This window comes from Scardinius erythrophthalmus (genome assembly GCF_964197995.2).
Source record: "Scardinius erythrophthalmus genome assembly, chromosome: 25".
Lineage (NCBI taxonomy): Eukaryota > Metazoa > Chordata > Actinopteri > Cypriniformes > Leuciscidae > Scardinius > Scardinius erythrophthalmus.
In genome coordinates this window covers 19,377,152-19,391,382 of record NC_138245.1, presented here as the reverse complement: position 1 = coordinate 19,391,382, position 14,231 = coordinate 19,377,152, and the positions used below count along the sequence as shown (strand labels likewise).

General features: G+C 38.6%; 1 protein-coding gene across 1 annotated transcript in view; it reads right to left on the bottom strand.

The window, feature by feature from the left end:
• The window catches only part of foxp4 (forkhead box P4), a 125,086-nt gene that overhangs the window by 2,234 nt on the left and 108,621 nt on the right, over positions 1-14,231 (bottom strand). Inside the window, 8 exon segments of the mRNA XM_081358511.1 lie at positions 1,094-1,113; positions 1,116-1,265; positions 3,828-3,894; positions 5,315-5,436; positions 10,547-10,648; positions 10,922-10,998; positions 11,104-11,305; positions 14,145-14,228. Of these exon segments, the coding sequence (XP_081214637.1) occupies positions 1,094-1,113; positions 1,116-1,265; positions 3,828-3,894; positions 5,315-5,436; positions 10,547-10,648; positions 10,922-10,998; positions 11,104-11,305; positions 14,145-14,228 (824 nt within the window).

The following is a 14,231-nucleotide window of genomic DNA, read 5'->3' as shown; positions in this document are numbered from 1 at the left end:
ATTATAACTTGTAATATAATCCCTAAGATTTCATTAAGGAAGAAATATTTACTATATATATATATATATATATATATATATATATATATATATATATATATACATACATACATACATACATATTTTATTTATACAGCGCCTTTCATGTGTATATATATATATATATATTGTTTGTGATAGTATAGTATAATTATAATATTATAATATTATTAATTGAGATGTGATTAATTAATATGTGAATATATATATATATATATATGAATGGCGCTATATAAAAAAATGTGGGTATGTATATATATATATACACACACACACATACATACATATACATTATATATATATATATATATATATATATATACACATACACACATACATATACATATATACATATATATATATATATATCGTTTATTGTGATTCTTTTTATCATTAATAAATTATATACACTACAGTTCAACAGCTTGGAGTCAGTAATATTTTTTTCAAGCAACAATGCATTAAATGGTTATTTGTAACATATTTCTATTTCAAAAAAATATTGCTCCTTTGAACTTTCTATTCACTAAAAAATCCTGAAAAATGCATAACAGTTTCCACAAAATATTTCTGTTTTTAACATTGATGATAATAATAAATGTTTCTAGAGCAGAAAATCAGCATTTTAGAATAATTTCTTAAGGGTCATGTGACACTGAAGACTAGAGTAATGATGCTGAAAATCCAGCTTTGCCATCAGAGAAATTACATTTTAAAATATATTAGAACATAAAACAGTTATTTTAAATTGAAACAATTTGATATGTATTTTTGATCAAATAAATTCCTCCTTGGTGAGCATAAGATACTTCTTTAAAAAAACAACAAAAAACAGCAATAACTGCAAAAAATAATCAAACAAACAAACAACGCCAAATTTTGGAAAAGTTGTGTATTAAAAAATGGATTTATCATTTTTTTCATTGCTGTTGTTTGATAAAAACTAAAACAACCTTTAACTTTAGGTTATTGCTTTATTCAGTAATAAACGAAGTAGTACACTACATATCAAGGCACTGGCAGACAGCTGGCTGTGAGTTGCCTATAGTCTTACCCATACTGCTGCGGGGAGAGAGGCCCGGGCTGCAGCTACCGTTACTGTTGACTTGTTCAACAGTGCTGCTGACATCATCGTGGCCGACGTGCAGCATGTTGAGACTCGCACCTGTGCTGTTCATCAGGGTGGAGCTGTTCAGAAGACCAAGACTGCTCTCTGCGAGCGCAGCCTGCACACACAAAATGGAAGTATGAAGTCATTATGGAAAGTTAAGAGAGATTCAATGATGGACATGTTGCTCTAAAGTCATAAGGATGGCCATTGACGGTGGTGCAGGTCTGAAAGGTCTTTAAGTGAATATAGATGACTGCAAGGTGTACTTAGGCACTATACAGGCAATGGTGACTTTCACAGTTAGCATCCTCAGAGGAAGTGTGTCATTTTATTGATTTTTAAAAAAACGCATTATTTAATAAAAGTCTTCTTTGGTTTTGATAAATGTGCTGGCTGGATTGATGCAATCTGTATGTTTTGAGAGAAATCTGGTGGCAGTGGAGCAGCAGGTTAGTTTGTGTGACCACTAGGGGTCTCCTCGCCTCCATGCAACAGGCCCGATTGAAACACCACTTGCGCTTCTGTTACACGTGCTCAAACGAAAACACCTCTAAAACTCTTTAGGACATGAGATATGTTATAGTGTATTATACAATTTTAAAAATCTTACATTTTCAACTTTTTGCTTAAACTATTTTTTAAAGTGGGGTCCAAAAGTCTGAAAACTTTAGTGAAAATGCTAATACTTCTCATTACGGTTTATTATTTAATCTTTTTTTAAATGAAGTAATATTGCCAAATATAATTATATATAATAATATAATTTTTCATTACAAATTACATTATCAGCAAAATAATTTGAGTGATACATTAATTAATAATAATAATTATTAAAATAATCTAAATATCTTCATTTTACATATAGCATTCATTACATTATCTTTTGGATTACTTTTTAGTAGTTTTTTTTAATGTTATTTTTACTTCCGTTTAAAAAAAAACTACCCCAGATATACTGTTTACTCCTGGTTTTGAAGGTATAAATCTATAAACTGATAAAAAAATAAAAATAAAAAAAATAATAAAAAAGTTCCAAGTCAGAAGTAATGTTAGAAGTAAAAATCAAATGTAAGTAAATGTTAAATTCATATTACTACATACAAATCTACATAAACAACTATGCATATGGATATTTTAATACATGAGGAAAAGCGGAACAAAACGGTTCTGGTTGGTTTCCTTCGCCTCCATACAGTCACTTCTGAACTGAAAATTCTGCGGTGTTCGTGCCAATCCAAACTGTCGTGACTGCCGAAAATATGCCGTCGAGAGAAAGAGAGAGAGGGCGAAATGAAAGAGTTTGAGGGAAATTCATTCTGATTCTGTTGAGACTGGGTGGTGGCGAGAAAGATGATCAGGGTCACGCAAGGTTTAGCTGATGTGAACTAAATAAAGGCTAATTTCCCCCCCTTTAAACTATAATTAACAGGGAGCCACCAACAATTTTTTAAGAAAGTGACAAAAACAGACAGATTTAACAGGTAAACATGCTTAACGCCTGTTTAATGAGATGACCAGGCTGAGTCACTTTTAAACGGGCGAGATTGTGCTTAGACTAAAACACACAACACACTCGAGGAATTACAAACGGAAAACGGAGAGCCACAGTTCTCTCACACTCTGGAAGGGCGTTGTTGTGCACACTGTGTGTCTGCTCTTTTGTTAAAGGCTAGTTTATGTGCGGCCTTTTCAGGATGAGCAGTTCCATTTCCATAGAGATGGCCTGTGGGGTCAGAGCGGGACAAACTGGGCCAGGGCGGTGGAAGTGTGTTTGTGTGTGTGTTGGCCCGTGATTAGCTGGGCTGTTTGTTTGTCAGCCGCTGACACTGCTTGTCCTGTGAGGAGATGGATGGGCACAGACCTGACAGAGCGCCACACACGCTCACACACCCAGACCAGGACGCAAGCACAAAAAGGCTAACCTCCCAGATCCATCTCTGTCTCGTCACACAGTGTTCTTGGGAAAAACACACAGCTAGGCTCTGAAAGCTCAGAACAGGAGTCGCGGAGACAAGAGTCGCGAGTTTCAGATGGATTTTCTAGGACAGACACTAATTTTATGCTGTGACCTTCATTGACAAATATTTGACGCTATAAATCACATATGGCTGGCTGGGAGCGCGTGTGCGATGGAGGGAGGAGAACGGAGGAGGTTTGGGAGAAGCAGCTAATTAGAAGAGGAAATTGTTATCAGTGCCCTTGTGCGCTTCATCTGGCCTGATCTGTTCAGGATTCCCACACTTTCCGAGGAATGAATTATCCAGGATTTTTTCAGTTGTATAAAATCACTTCATGTAACGAAACCTTTAGACTAATTCGTTGAAAAGAAAGATTCACTCATTTCAGATCTCACTATGGCAACAGCGTAGCGAACTGAATATTATAGACCTCTAGAAAAATGTATATTCATATTTAGAAACGACTTTAAAGACTTTATTTTCAATGCAAATATAAAATCAGACCGATTTGCTAATGAATCCTTGAACACTGAACTGGTTTGACAAATTGTCAGAGAATCAAACGTTTAAAGTGCGATATTTCAACCAACAAAAATTTGGGAGGATAGAGTAACTAGAAAAAAATGTACATCATATTCATTTCCCCATCATTTTCAATGTGGATGAATGTATAAGGCTTGCATGTTGATTTGACATACTGAAAAACCACACGCGCTTACCTGATAGCTGGCATTAAGGGAGCCAAATCCCAGCCCAGAAATCATATTCTTCACAAGAGTGGGACTTCTGAGAAGGAGAAGAAGAAAGATTAAGTACACGTGTGGATTACGAGCTGACCAGAGTCTGTTAAAAAAGCTCCTAAACCCATGAAAAAGGCTGAGGCACTATTCTATTTACACAAGATAAATAGAAAAGTTAAACAATAGAGAGTAACACATGCATTCTGACACAGCATAAACTGCACACACACACACTACTGTTTGTTCGCTTTTGTGTCTGTGCGCTACAGGGCTGAAATCTGGCGGGCAGGCCGTCGGCTGGGTAATTTGCCGTCGTCTCTCTGGCAGAGCTTGAGACGGCGTGTAACATCTGTTTGTACAAATGCAAGCAGGCACGCTTTTCTGCTGTGCATCTGCTCACAATGTACCCTAAACAGTGTAGACACAGACGGGAAAAACACACAGGCACACCAACACACACGCATGCACTTCCAAACACAAGCAGGCGAGGCACAAAAGAGACCTTTGTGCTTTTGACTAGAGAGTCAGTAATAGGGTAATGATGGGAAGCCCATTAGGGTAATCATACATGCCAATAACGATTACAGCCCCACTTACAGAGCAGACCTACAAGCTCACGCTTTAGCTACAGGAATAAAGCCTGTTTTTGGGACTTCCACTCAATAAATAGTCTACACTTAAAGAGTGCTCTTTTAATCCAGTGTTTCGCAGGTTATTGCGATTTGTATGACTTTGGACAGGCTCCTATTTCAGTCTGTAAAGCTACAGAAATTCTGAGCAGGCGTTCTTAAGCGAGCCATGAGTGGCAGCACAACTATTTGATATCAATGATGTCACTGGTCACTTCAAACCTCACTCAACTTGCCGGAAGATGCCATATTTGATTTAAGAACTACAGCAGAGCAGAGTTTTTAGTGAACAGTGAATATATTTCAGTTTGTTTGTTAAAAAACTACACAGTATGTAATTTTACTACGGTTTTTGCCATATATTACACATTATATTTTATATAAATAGTCTTAATTTGATCTTTTTTCAATCAGTTATGTACATTAGGGTGTGATACATTTGTGATAGATTTTATGTTATTTAGTTATTAATGTTGATTATTGCATTATTTTAGTGTCATGTTTGTCTGATACCCATCTATAATGAGTATTGACCATGTTTTAAGGATAAGATTCAAGTAGAAGTATATTTACATTCTATCACTTAATGAAATATATGGTTATAAGTTATAAAATATACCGTGCTCTCGTAATACCGGAAATAATATGGTATTTTTATAGATATGTAGATTCAGAAGACTTTGAATATAGTGCATGAGTCAAATATAGATAACTTTTATGGTCCTTTTATGATCATTTTGGAGGCCATAGTAGTTTGTAACAACACAAGAGTGATAAACAATGACAGAATTTTCACTGTTGGGTGAACTATCCCTTTTCCCATGTGAGTCTACGTACCCGGTCATCTTTGGTGGTCTCCTCTTTTGGTATTCCACTTCATCCACGGTCCACACAGCACCCTTGACGTTCTCGACCCGCACAAAGCACTTGTGCAGACTCAGATTATGGCGCACAGCATTCTAGGTAACGGCGACGGGACATACAGAGAAGACAAGAGAGCAAAAAGTAGTAGTTAGTTTCTCGTTCCAGCCATGATTCTACACCATAGGTATCTTAAGCAGAATCGCGACCGCGCCGCTGTCATTGCTGAAAATGCAATTATAGCGAGGCCTGATATAAACAGCCTTTAATAATGGCATAAATCTTATACCTGCTTTCTAATTAAAAGAGCGCACGTGATGATGAGCACAAAAGATTGCACGGCTCAGACGGGGACATGTCGACTGAGCGTATCTCTCCATCTCGAACCCCGTTCCCCCGCCCGCACCATCTCACAGACACACACAACCAATTAAGTGCACATTCTACCAAGGGGAAGTGACAATGTGGTGCCACACCATCATAACAGTGGGAGTTTAAAAAAAAAAAAAACTCCATCTTTGAAAAATAAGAAAAAAAAATAAGAAACGATGCGCCCTATCCCCCCACCACCATCAGCAAACCCACCCCCTGCTTTTTTTATTTTAAATTTCACTAATCAGCCACTATCTAGAATAACACCCCCAAGGGAGGTCCCTTCCTTTTCATCTGCTATTTGTAGTTTGTTCATGCCCAATTTCATTACCAATTTTAATTCGTGTATAATTAAATCCTGTGTATTTTTTCCGACGCACTCTTTTTTTCCCCCCGAATCCATGAGGGAGGGACTGCTGATGCCGGAATCACTCCTAACCATAATTACAAGTGCCATAATCAGGCGAGGCCTCCCTTCTTTGAATAAATTTCCCCGCGCAGGAGCGATGATGCTTAGTTTTGCAAATGAGTATGACCCCAATTTCAGCCTGCCACCTCACCGATTTTATTTGCATTCCCATCCGTGATGAAAGACTAATTCTCCCAGTTAAAACATTAGCAGCAATTTAAAGGGGGTCAGCCTCTGCAGACATAAACAAAATGCCCGCCTGGCTGTGTGTGTGTGAGTGAGACCACATGAGTGACTGGAGGGGTGGTGGCTATATTAGAAAGATGGCACGCGTGATGCGTATGTCAAACGGGTCTCTGTTATTTTGGTGACTGTGCCCACATGAAGAGGAGCGACGCTATGGTCACTATTTCACCATCTCAGCCAAGAAATGAACAGCGACAGTGACGTACAGTACATACTGTATAGCTTAAAATGGCATTTGCAATGCATTTTACTTTCATTCCAGTGTGAAACATGATATTCAGATTTTGCAATATTGATAAAAAACAACTTTTTTTGAAAAGAATCTCTCATTGGACCAGGAATGTGTATTAAGAAAGCAAATCTCAGACACAGGGGGCTTAAAAACTACACAGTCTACCAGGGACACCAAGGCCATAGCCTCATACAAAAGGAAGTACAAGTGTACCAGCAAAATTAAATATGTCGTGCAGACATCAGGATAAATCCTCCACTGAGAAAAAAAAAAAAATCTGACTTTAATATTCTTTACAAGAATAAGGCACAGAGAAATGATCAGTGTGGGTTACAAATATTCCCCACTTCAAATACATGATCATTTTTAAACTACAACTGTGAAATTCAGAAAAGTAATGGGGAAATTAATGGAAGACTGAGAATACTATAATATCTCCACATCTACTGTATATATACAGTATAGTATTATACACTACCACTCAAAAGTTTAGTGACAGTAAAGATATTTATAATGTTACAAAAGATTACTATGTCAAATAAATGCTATTCTTTGGACTTTCGATTCATTAAAAAGTGGTATATTAAATAATAGTAAAAACAAAAAAATATATTTTACAGTTTCCACAAAAAAATATTAAGCAGCACAACAATTTTCAACATTGATAATACAATAAAATGTTTCTTGAGCACCAAATTAGAATGATTTATGAATTATCATGTGACACTGAGGACTGGAGTAATGATGCTGAAAATTCAGCTTTGCCATCACAAGAATAAATTATATTAAATTAGAAAACAGCTACTTCAAATTGTAATAATATTTCACAATATTACTGTTTTTACTGTATTTTTGATAAAATAAGTGCAGCCTCGGTGAGCATTTTATATATATATATATATATATATATATATATATATATATATATATATATATATATATATATATAGCTTCATATATTTAGTTTTCATCAAAATTAATTTGTTTTTGCAAATACAGCTAGCAGATTTTGTAGAAAAATTTTTATAGTAACAGTAAAAGTTAGCATCAGCCCTTCATTGTTCAAGTCATTTTACACAAACAGCAGCAGTTTTGTAGAATGACCCAGCTGGTGTCCATCTTGTGAATAAGAGCTGCCCTCTAACTGATCAATGACTTCCCCCTACTCTCCGGACCTGACTTTTCATGAAATATAGATGGCCATTAAGAGCACCGGAGAACATGTATCTCCATTTCTATATTTAATACCGGGCCAAATGACTAGCAAGAGAGGAAGACGAGTGAGAATGTGCAGTTATTAAAATAAAAGAGAAAGAGAGCGAGAGAAAGCGAGAGAGAGAGAGAGAGAGAGAGCGAGAGCGAGAGCGAGAGCGAGAGAGAGAGAGAGAGAGAGAGAGAGAGAGAGAGAGAGAGAGAGAGAGAGAGAGAGAGAGAGAGAGAGAGAGAGAGAGAGAGAGAAAGGTACAGTAGGAGGTGGAGGAGGAAAAGTAGACGGATCCATTAATTGTTAAATTTCATAAAAGTGAAATGAGTTGTTAAAGATATTCCTGCCCCTTTCACCTCCTTCCCCTCAACTCTCACTGGCTAAGCTCACTAACTGCTCATGGGTGCCGCTGCGGTTCAAGACTATTAGCTCGCTGTTCTGTCTCTGTGCCCTCAGCTGCCTTGGGTCCCTCTCTAACCTCACCTTCTCAGTTTCTCTCCCTACTTCCTCCCCCCCAGAGGCTCAGGCACACAAATGAGCCTTGGGCCAGTGTTGTCTGAATGTGGGGCAGCACCTCCTAAGCCCAGGCTCCAGGCTCCAGGCCACGTGAATGGCTAATGAGGAGACAGACTGACAGGATAGAGATCTACTCTACGCGGTGTCCGTTTCCTCTCTTCGGCCTGACAGCACCTTGCCAAGCTCCTAGTCCACAGGGGGATAGGGGTGGATGGGAGGTGCTGGGAAAGGAGGGATGTATTAGCACATCTTTCCGAGGGGCGAACTAATGGTTAAGCAGGGTGATGAGGAGATGGCCAGCTAAATGGGACGGTTACATGGTCGGCCCAGGCCTTTAATGACCGGTCTGCTTTTCACTTTGGAGAGAGAGAGAGAGAGAGAGAGAGAGAGAGAGAGAGAGAGAGAGAGAGAGAGAGAGAGAGAGAGAGAGAGAGAGAGAGCGAGAGAGAGAGAGAGAGAGAGAGAGAGAGAGAGAGAGAGAGAGAGCGAGAGCGAGAGCGAGAGAGAGAGAGAGAGAGAGAGAGAGAAGAGAGAGAGAGAGAGAACAGAGAGAGAGCAGAAAATTACACTTTATTTTAAGGTGTCATTGTTACAGTGTATTATATATTTAAGTACTGAGTAATATTAATTGGATTTGGTTGAGGGTTAGTAGTATGTAATTATGCATAATTTACTGTTATTACTATGGTAAGTACATTTAACATATGTAACGTAACAAGGACACTGTAAAATAAAGTGTTACCTAAAACACTACTATTATTATTATTATTATTATTATTATTATTATTAATTAATATTATTATTACAATTTACGGTATGCTTAGATAAAATGTTAAACATATGGTAATTGAGTTATTATTATTCATATTAATACATATTATTATTATTATTATTATTACTACTACTACTACATGTTCATAAAGGTACGCTTGGTTAAAATAAAATAAAAAATGGTTGAGTTATTATTAACTTCTGTTGTTTAAATTTGCTTTACGAAGTTTATCCAGACCAATGAGGCAGATACATGAAAAATAAAGAAATAGAGTTCACTTTATAATATTAAGAGATTAAAATAGGCAGACTCAACACCCATTCATTGATGCCTAGTATCGGCACTGCCCTCCACGGGTGGCATGAAAGCGAGCGTCATGTGGTTAAAGCAGCTGATTGGACATCAAAGCTTGGGGTGGAGCACACACACAGGTGGAGGGAGGAGTATGACAGCAGCTGGTTCACAGGGGAGAGCTGCGCTCCTGTAGCGGGCTCCAGTGGACTGTGGCATGTCAGAGCTGGTCAGGAGATGTGGAGCTGATACACAACTGGCTCCGGACCAGCAGGGCGCATGCTAATCAACTAGCCCAAATTAAACGGTCTGATAAGAGTTGCAATGCTACGTGCCCATAGACTGATAATACAGAAACTGTGTTGGCATATGCATATACATAGAAACAGCAGGCAGCCAAAGACTGATTGAATTTCCAGTTTTTAAGGGAGTCTTTTGCCTCTTTTTAGTGAAGTTTAGTACAGAGTTCAAAGGAAATGAGGTCGAATGGACTTGAACTTCCTCCCACCTACCAAACACCAGTAGGCAGGCCGACGCCACATAACACAATCAAAACAATGAGGAGAGCACATCAGGACACCAAAAAAGAAAAGAAAAACGGATCTGGGAATGGCCGGCTCATAACATGGCTGTCTGGGTGATGCCAGGCGTCATTAATAACCTCACTGTTATTGGAGCTCTACAGAAGGCCGTATCTCTGTTGTACCCGCTGTATCCATTGGCACGGACGGAGGATTTATTGTTGTTTGGGTCATGTTGAACAAAGGATTGTGTCCGTTGCTCTGTTTTTATGTCTGTGAGTCATTGCCAGGAGGTAAGCATAGGCAAACAAGCTCTTCTAAACATTGACCGCTACAGACTGATGGTTTCTTAAGATTTAAGGTATAAAGGCCTGTTCAGATGATATATTTTAGTTCAATGGAAAAATTTCGTCAAATGTTTCAATACTTAAGAATTTTTTGGTATTAAATAAATAAAATAAAATAAAGGTAAAAACAAATCACTGCAGTACACTATTTCATGCTTAGTTTGGAAGGGTTTTGGTGCAAAACAACGCTTGTTGATTGCCGTTGTGATGAATAGGAATGCTAACATAACTTGCTAGTCATATATTATAGACATCCATGGTGCAAAATATATCGACTTTTCATCTGATGGGACATTACCTTCCATGTTGCTGTGTTTCTCCTGAAATAGGCGAACATTCGTGTAAACCAGTTATAGATCTCGTTTAGAGTCAGCTGTCGGTCAGGGGCTTCCAGAATGGCCTGGTGAATAAAGTGAAGAGAGAACGGAAGAGAGAGAGTCAGCAGGTGTCAAGAGGTGATTCAAATGGCTGTTATTAGTGAGACATTAGCTGATGGACTGTTTCCAGACGGGCAGGCAGTGCATTATGGATAGTGCCACGCGTTTCAGCATGACTGACACCGAGCTAAGAGATGCGCATAAATCCTTAGTTACCAGCACACACCGTTGAACTCTGCTAAAGTGCACTGGAGCACAGAGCGCACAGTCCAGATCTCTACATCAGGCTGACTTACGTGTCGTATGAGGGAGGCGTAGGTGAATGGAGGCCTGACGTCAGCGTTTTTGTAGAATTCACAATTCTGTGCAAGTTCTGTAACAGACAAAACCAGCCATGATTATTTCATATATATTGCAGTGTTGTAGAAATCGATACGTAGAGTGTGATGAGCTGTATTTGTGCGGTCGGGACACTGACCCGAAGCGATGGGGGTGCAGAACTTGTCGGAGTTGCGCCGACGGATGGGTCCGACTCCGTGCAGGCTGGAGGAACTGATGACGGAGGGTCCCTGCCTCATGGGGGTGATGGGAGTTGCGGCAGAGGTGGGGGGATGAGGCAAGCCCTCAGGAAACCCCTCACTTTCTCTTTTTGACAGCGACATGCTAGAGGCCAGGTTCAGCTAGACGAGAAGAAACAAAATAGGAACTTTATTTACATGACAATTAGTTGTTATACTAGTAGTAGGTCATACACTACTTGTATGGTTAGCATTAGCTGGCTAGCAAATTTCTATATAAGCAGCCATTTAAACCTATAGTGTATTTAGATTTTTTTGCAAGCAACAAATAAATCATAAGATTTACAGTCTGCTACCATTCAAAAGTTTGGGGTTGGTAAGATTTTTTAAAATGTAAATGTAACAAAGACTGCATTTATCTGATCAAACCTACAGTAAAACAGTAATATTGTCAAATTTTGTTACAGTTTTAAATAAGTGTTCTCTATATTAATACACTTCAAAATTTAATTTATTCCAGTGATAGCAAAGCTGAATTTCAGCAGCAATTACTCCACTTTTCAGTGTCACATGATCCTTCAGAAATCATTCTAATGATGATTTAGGGTTCAATAATCATTTATTGTTATTTTCATTGTCGAAAACAGTTGAGCATCTTAATAGGTTTGAAACCATGATAAAATAATAATAATAATAAAAAAAATATCAGGTTTTTTTGATGAATAGAAAGTTTTAAAATCATTTAAAACAGCATTTACTTGATATAGACTTTATAGTCAATGTTGATCAAACTGATGCTTCCTTGCTTTTTTTTTTTTTTAAGATATAATACCTCTTACAGACCCCAACATTTGAAGAAACTAATTGTACCAAATGCGATATACACATCATCAAAATTCACTCAAAAATACTGGAAAACCAGTCTGAATGTTATTCAATTACAAGGATGTTAATTAATGAATGAATCAATTAATGAATGTTGTAAATATTAAACTATAAATATTATAATCTATAACAATATTTGTAGTACATATGTAATTGTGTCAAATTTAATTAAATAAGCTTCTAAATGTGTATTATGCAGGTAACTGTTTAAACGAAAATTTGCATTAAAACTTGAAAAGTGCGTTTTATTTCAGGGAATGGTTAATACGATATATCGTATTCAACATATATGTAATGTTGTTTCAATGTTGTAGCATTTGCTTGCATTTTTTGTTGTTTACAAAAACACATTCATACATACACCACAAAACAAAACAATGACAGTGCAAAAACATAAATGTCTGTCTCCCTCTATTTGGCACGGGTTAAGTCTCCGCGCAGCCTTGATTCTAATTCGCATCATCTTCGTGGAGTACAGTAATCTTCAGCGTTGCAATTACAAACCAGGAAATATAATCATTGTCAAATTGTCATTGGTCTCCCGCTGTGAGAAGCACATCCTGCGATCCATGCCAGCACATCCATGCCAAAAGCAGTTGGCACAATGACTCCATTATAAGATGATCCTGTTCACCCGGTGAAATTCAAACAAAGCACCCCGCAAATCGTGTTTCTCAGACACACGCAGGCACAAACGAGGCTCCTCGGTGACACAATGTCTGCAATTAAAGCCACACAAGAGGAACAAAACAAAGCGATACATGGTAGGAGGGGGTAAAACAACAATCTGGCAACAAACAACGCTTGCGGTTACCCGCCCTCATCGTGGCCCTGCTCTGCCCAATTAGCTTTGGCGGGCACGGAGCGCTAGGAAACAGCTTTCCCCATCGCTCAGGGAGTCTTTTTCGGGGTTGCTTGTTTTGCTCTAATTAAAACCATCATGTGCACGTGTGAACAGCGAGAGATAGAGCGAGCGAGAGGAGGGGGCGGGCGTAGCAGGGTTGAAGCTAATATGGCGAATTAAACAGTGCCAGCCCTCTTTTCTCTCTATTCTCATTGCCACAGGAGCCAACCTGGCCCATCTCCAGTAATTAGGGGAGCAAAATGGTTTAACAGGTACTTAATTAACACTGGAGCCGCGCCAGTTTGCTGTGCCAAACATCCAACGATCTTAATAGCGGTCAATGCCACACACGGGTTTGAGCTTGTGCTAAGCTCCGCCCCAATGCTCACCCTTACCACTTAATGCTAATTCTTTCTCTTGATCACACTCACAATTATCATTTTTTCATTCTCTCTCTCCCTCGTTCTCTTATAGGTCACTCGGCCCGGCCCGGTCGCTGTTTCCCATTACCGTCTAATGGCAGCTGATCCAGAGAATTTGTCTCCAAACAGGAGACGCGGCCTACTTTCGCCCTCCGCCTTCATTTATATCCCCTCAAATTAAGACACTCCACTTCTAATTGACAATTAATTTCAACATCTTCATATTTTAATAAGACTCCTCATCAATCTCAGCATGAAATATTCATTAGATTCCTAATAATTGCACAGCCAGCTGGTGGCTTGAGGGGAAATGCTTTGTGATGCCTGCGTATAAAGCAGCATTGTGAAATATCTGGTAAGTCCAGCCCAAAACACTCACTTTCTTTTACGCCGTGACAAGCATCTTTAAGTACACAAACACTCTTCTAAAGTGGAGCTGTAGCTTCTACAAAGAAAACACAATCTGTAGGAGTCCATCATTACACTTGAGTTGAAGGTGCTTAATGGCTTGCAAGGATAAACTATTTCTTCCTTTCGTAAAGTGCAAGAATAGGGTGAACAGGTATTATTATGTATACACGTATGGGTCTGCAATGAGACTATAGAGTTAGCTGCTCTCCAGGAACACAATCCAAGCACACACACACACAGAGAAGACGGCAAAAAGAATACAACACTTCCTCCTTTCTCCAATAGAGAGCGCTCTTTAGTGCCTTACACAGTTGATTTACTGATCATACTGTGCACTGAACAGAACTTTACATGCAAAAAAATACAGAGAGAAAATCAAAAAACGGGTTATCAAAGGATGTAAGTATGAGATGGTAGAAGGTAAAGGTTATGAACTCACAGGTTGGTTGAAAGGCTTTGGCTCTGATGGACGCATATGCAGGTGGGTCATCATGGCCTGCAAACGCTCACTCTCTTTGGCCAGCTA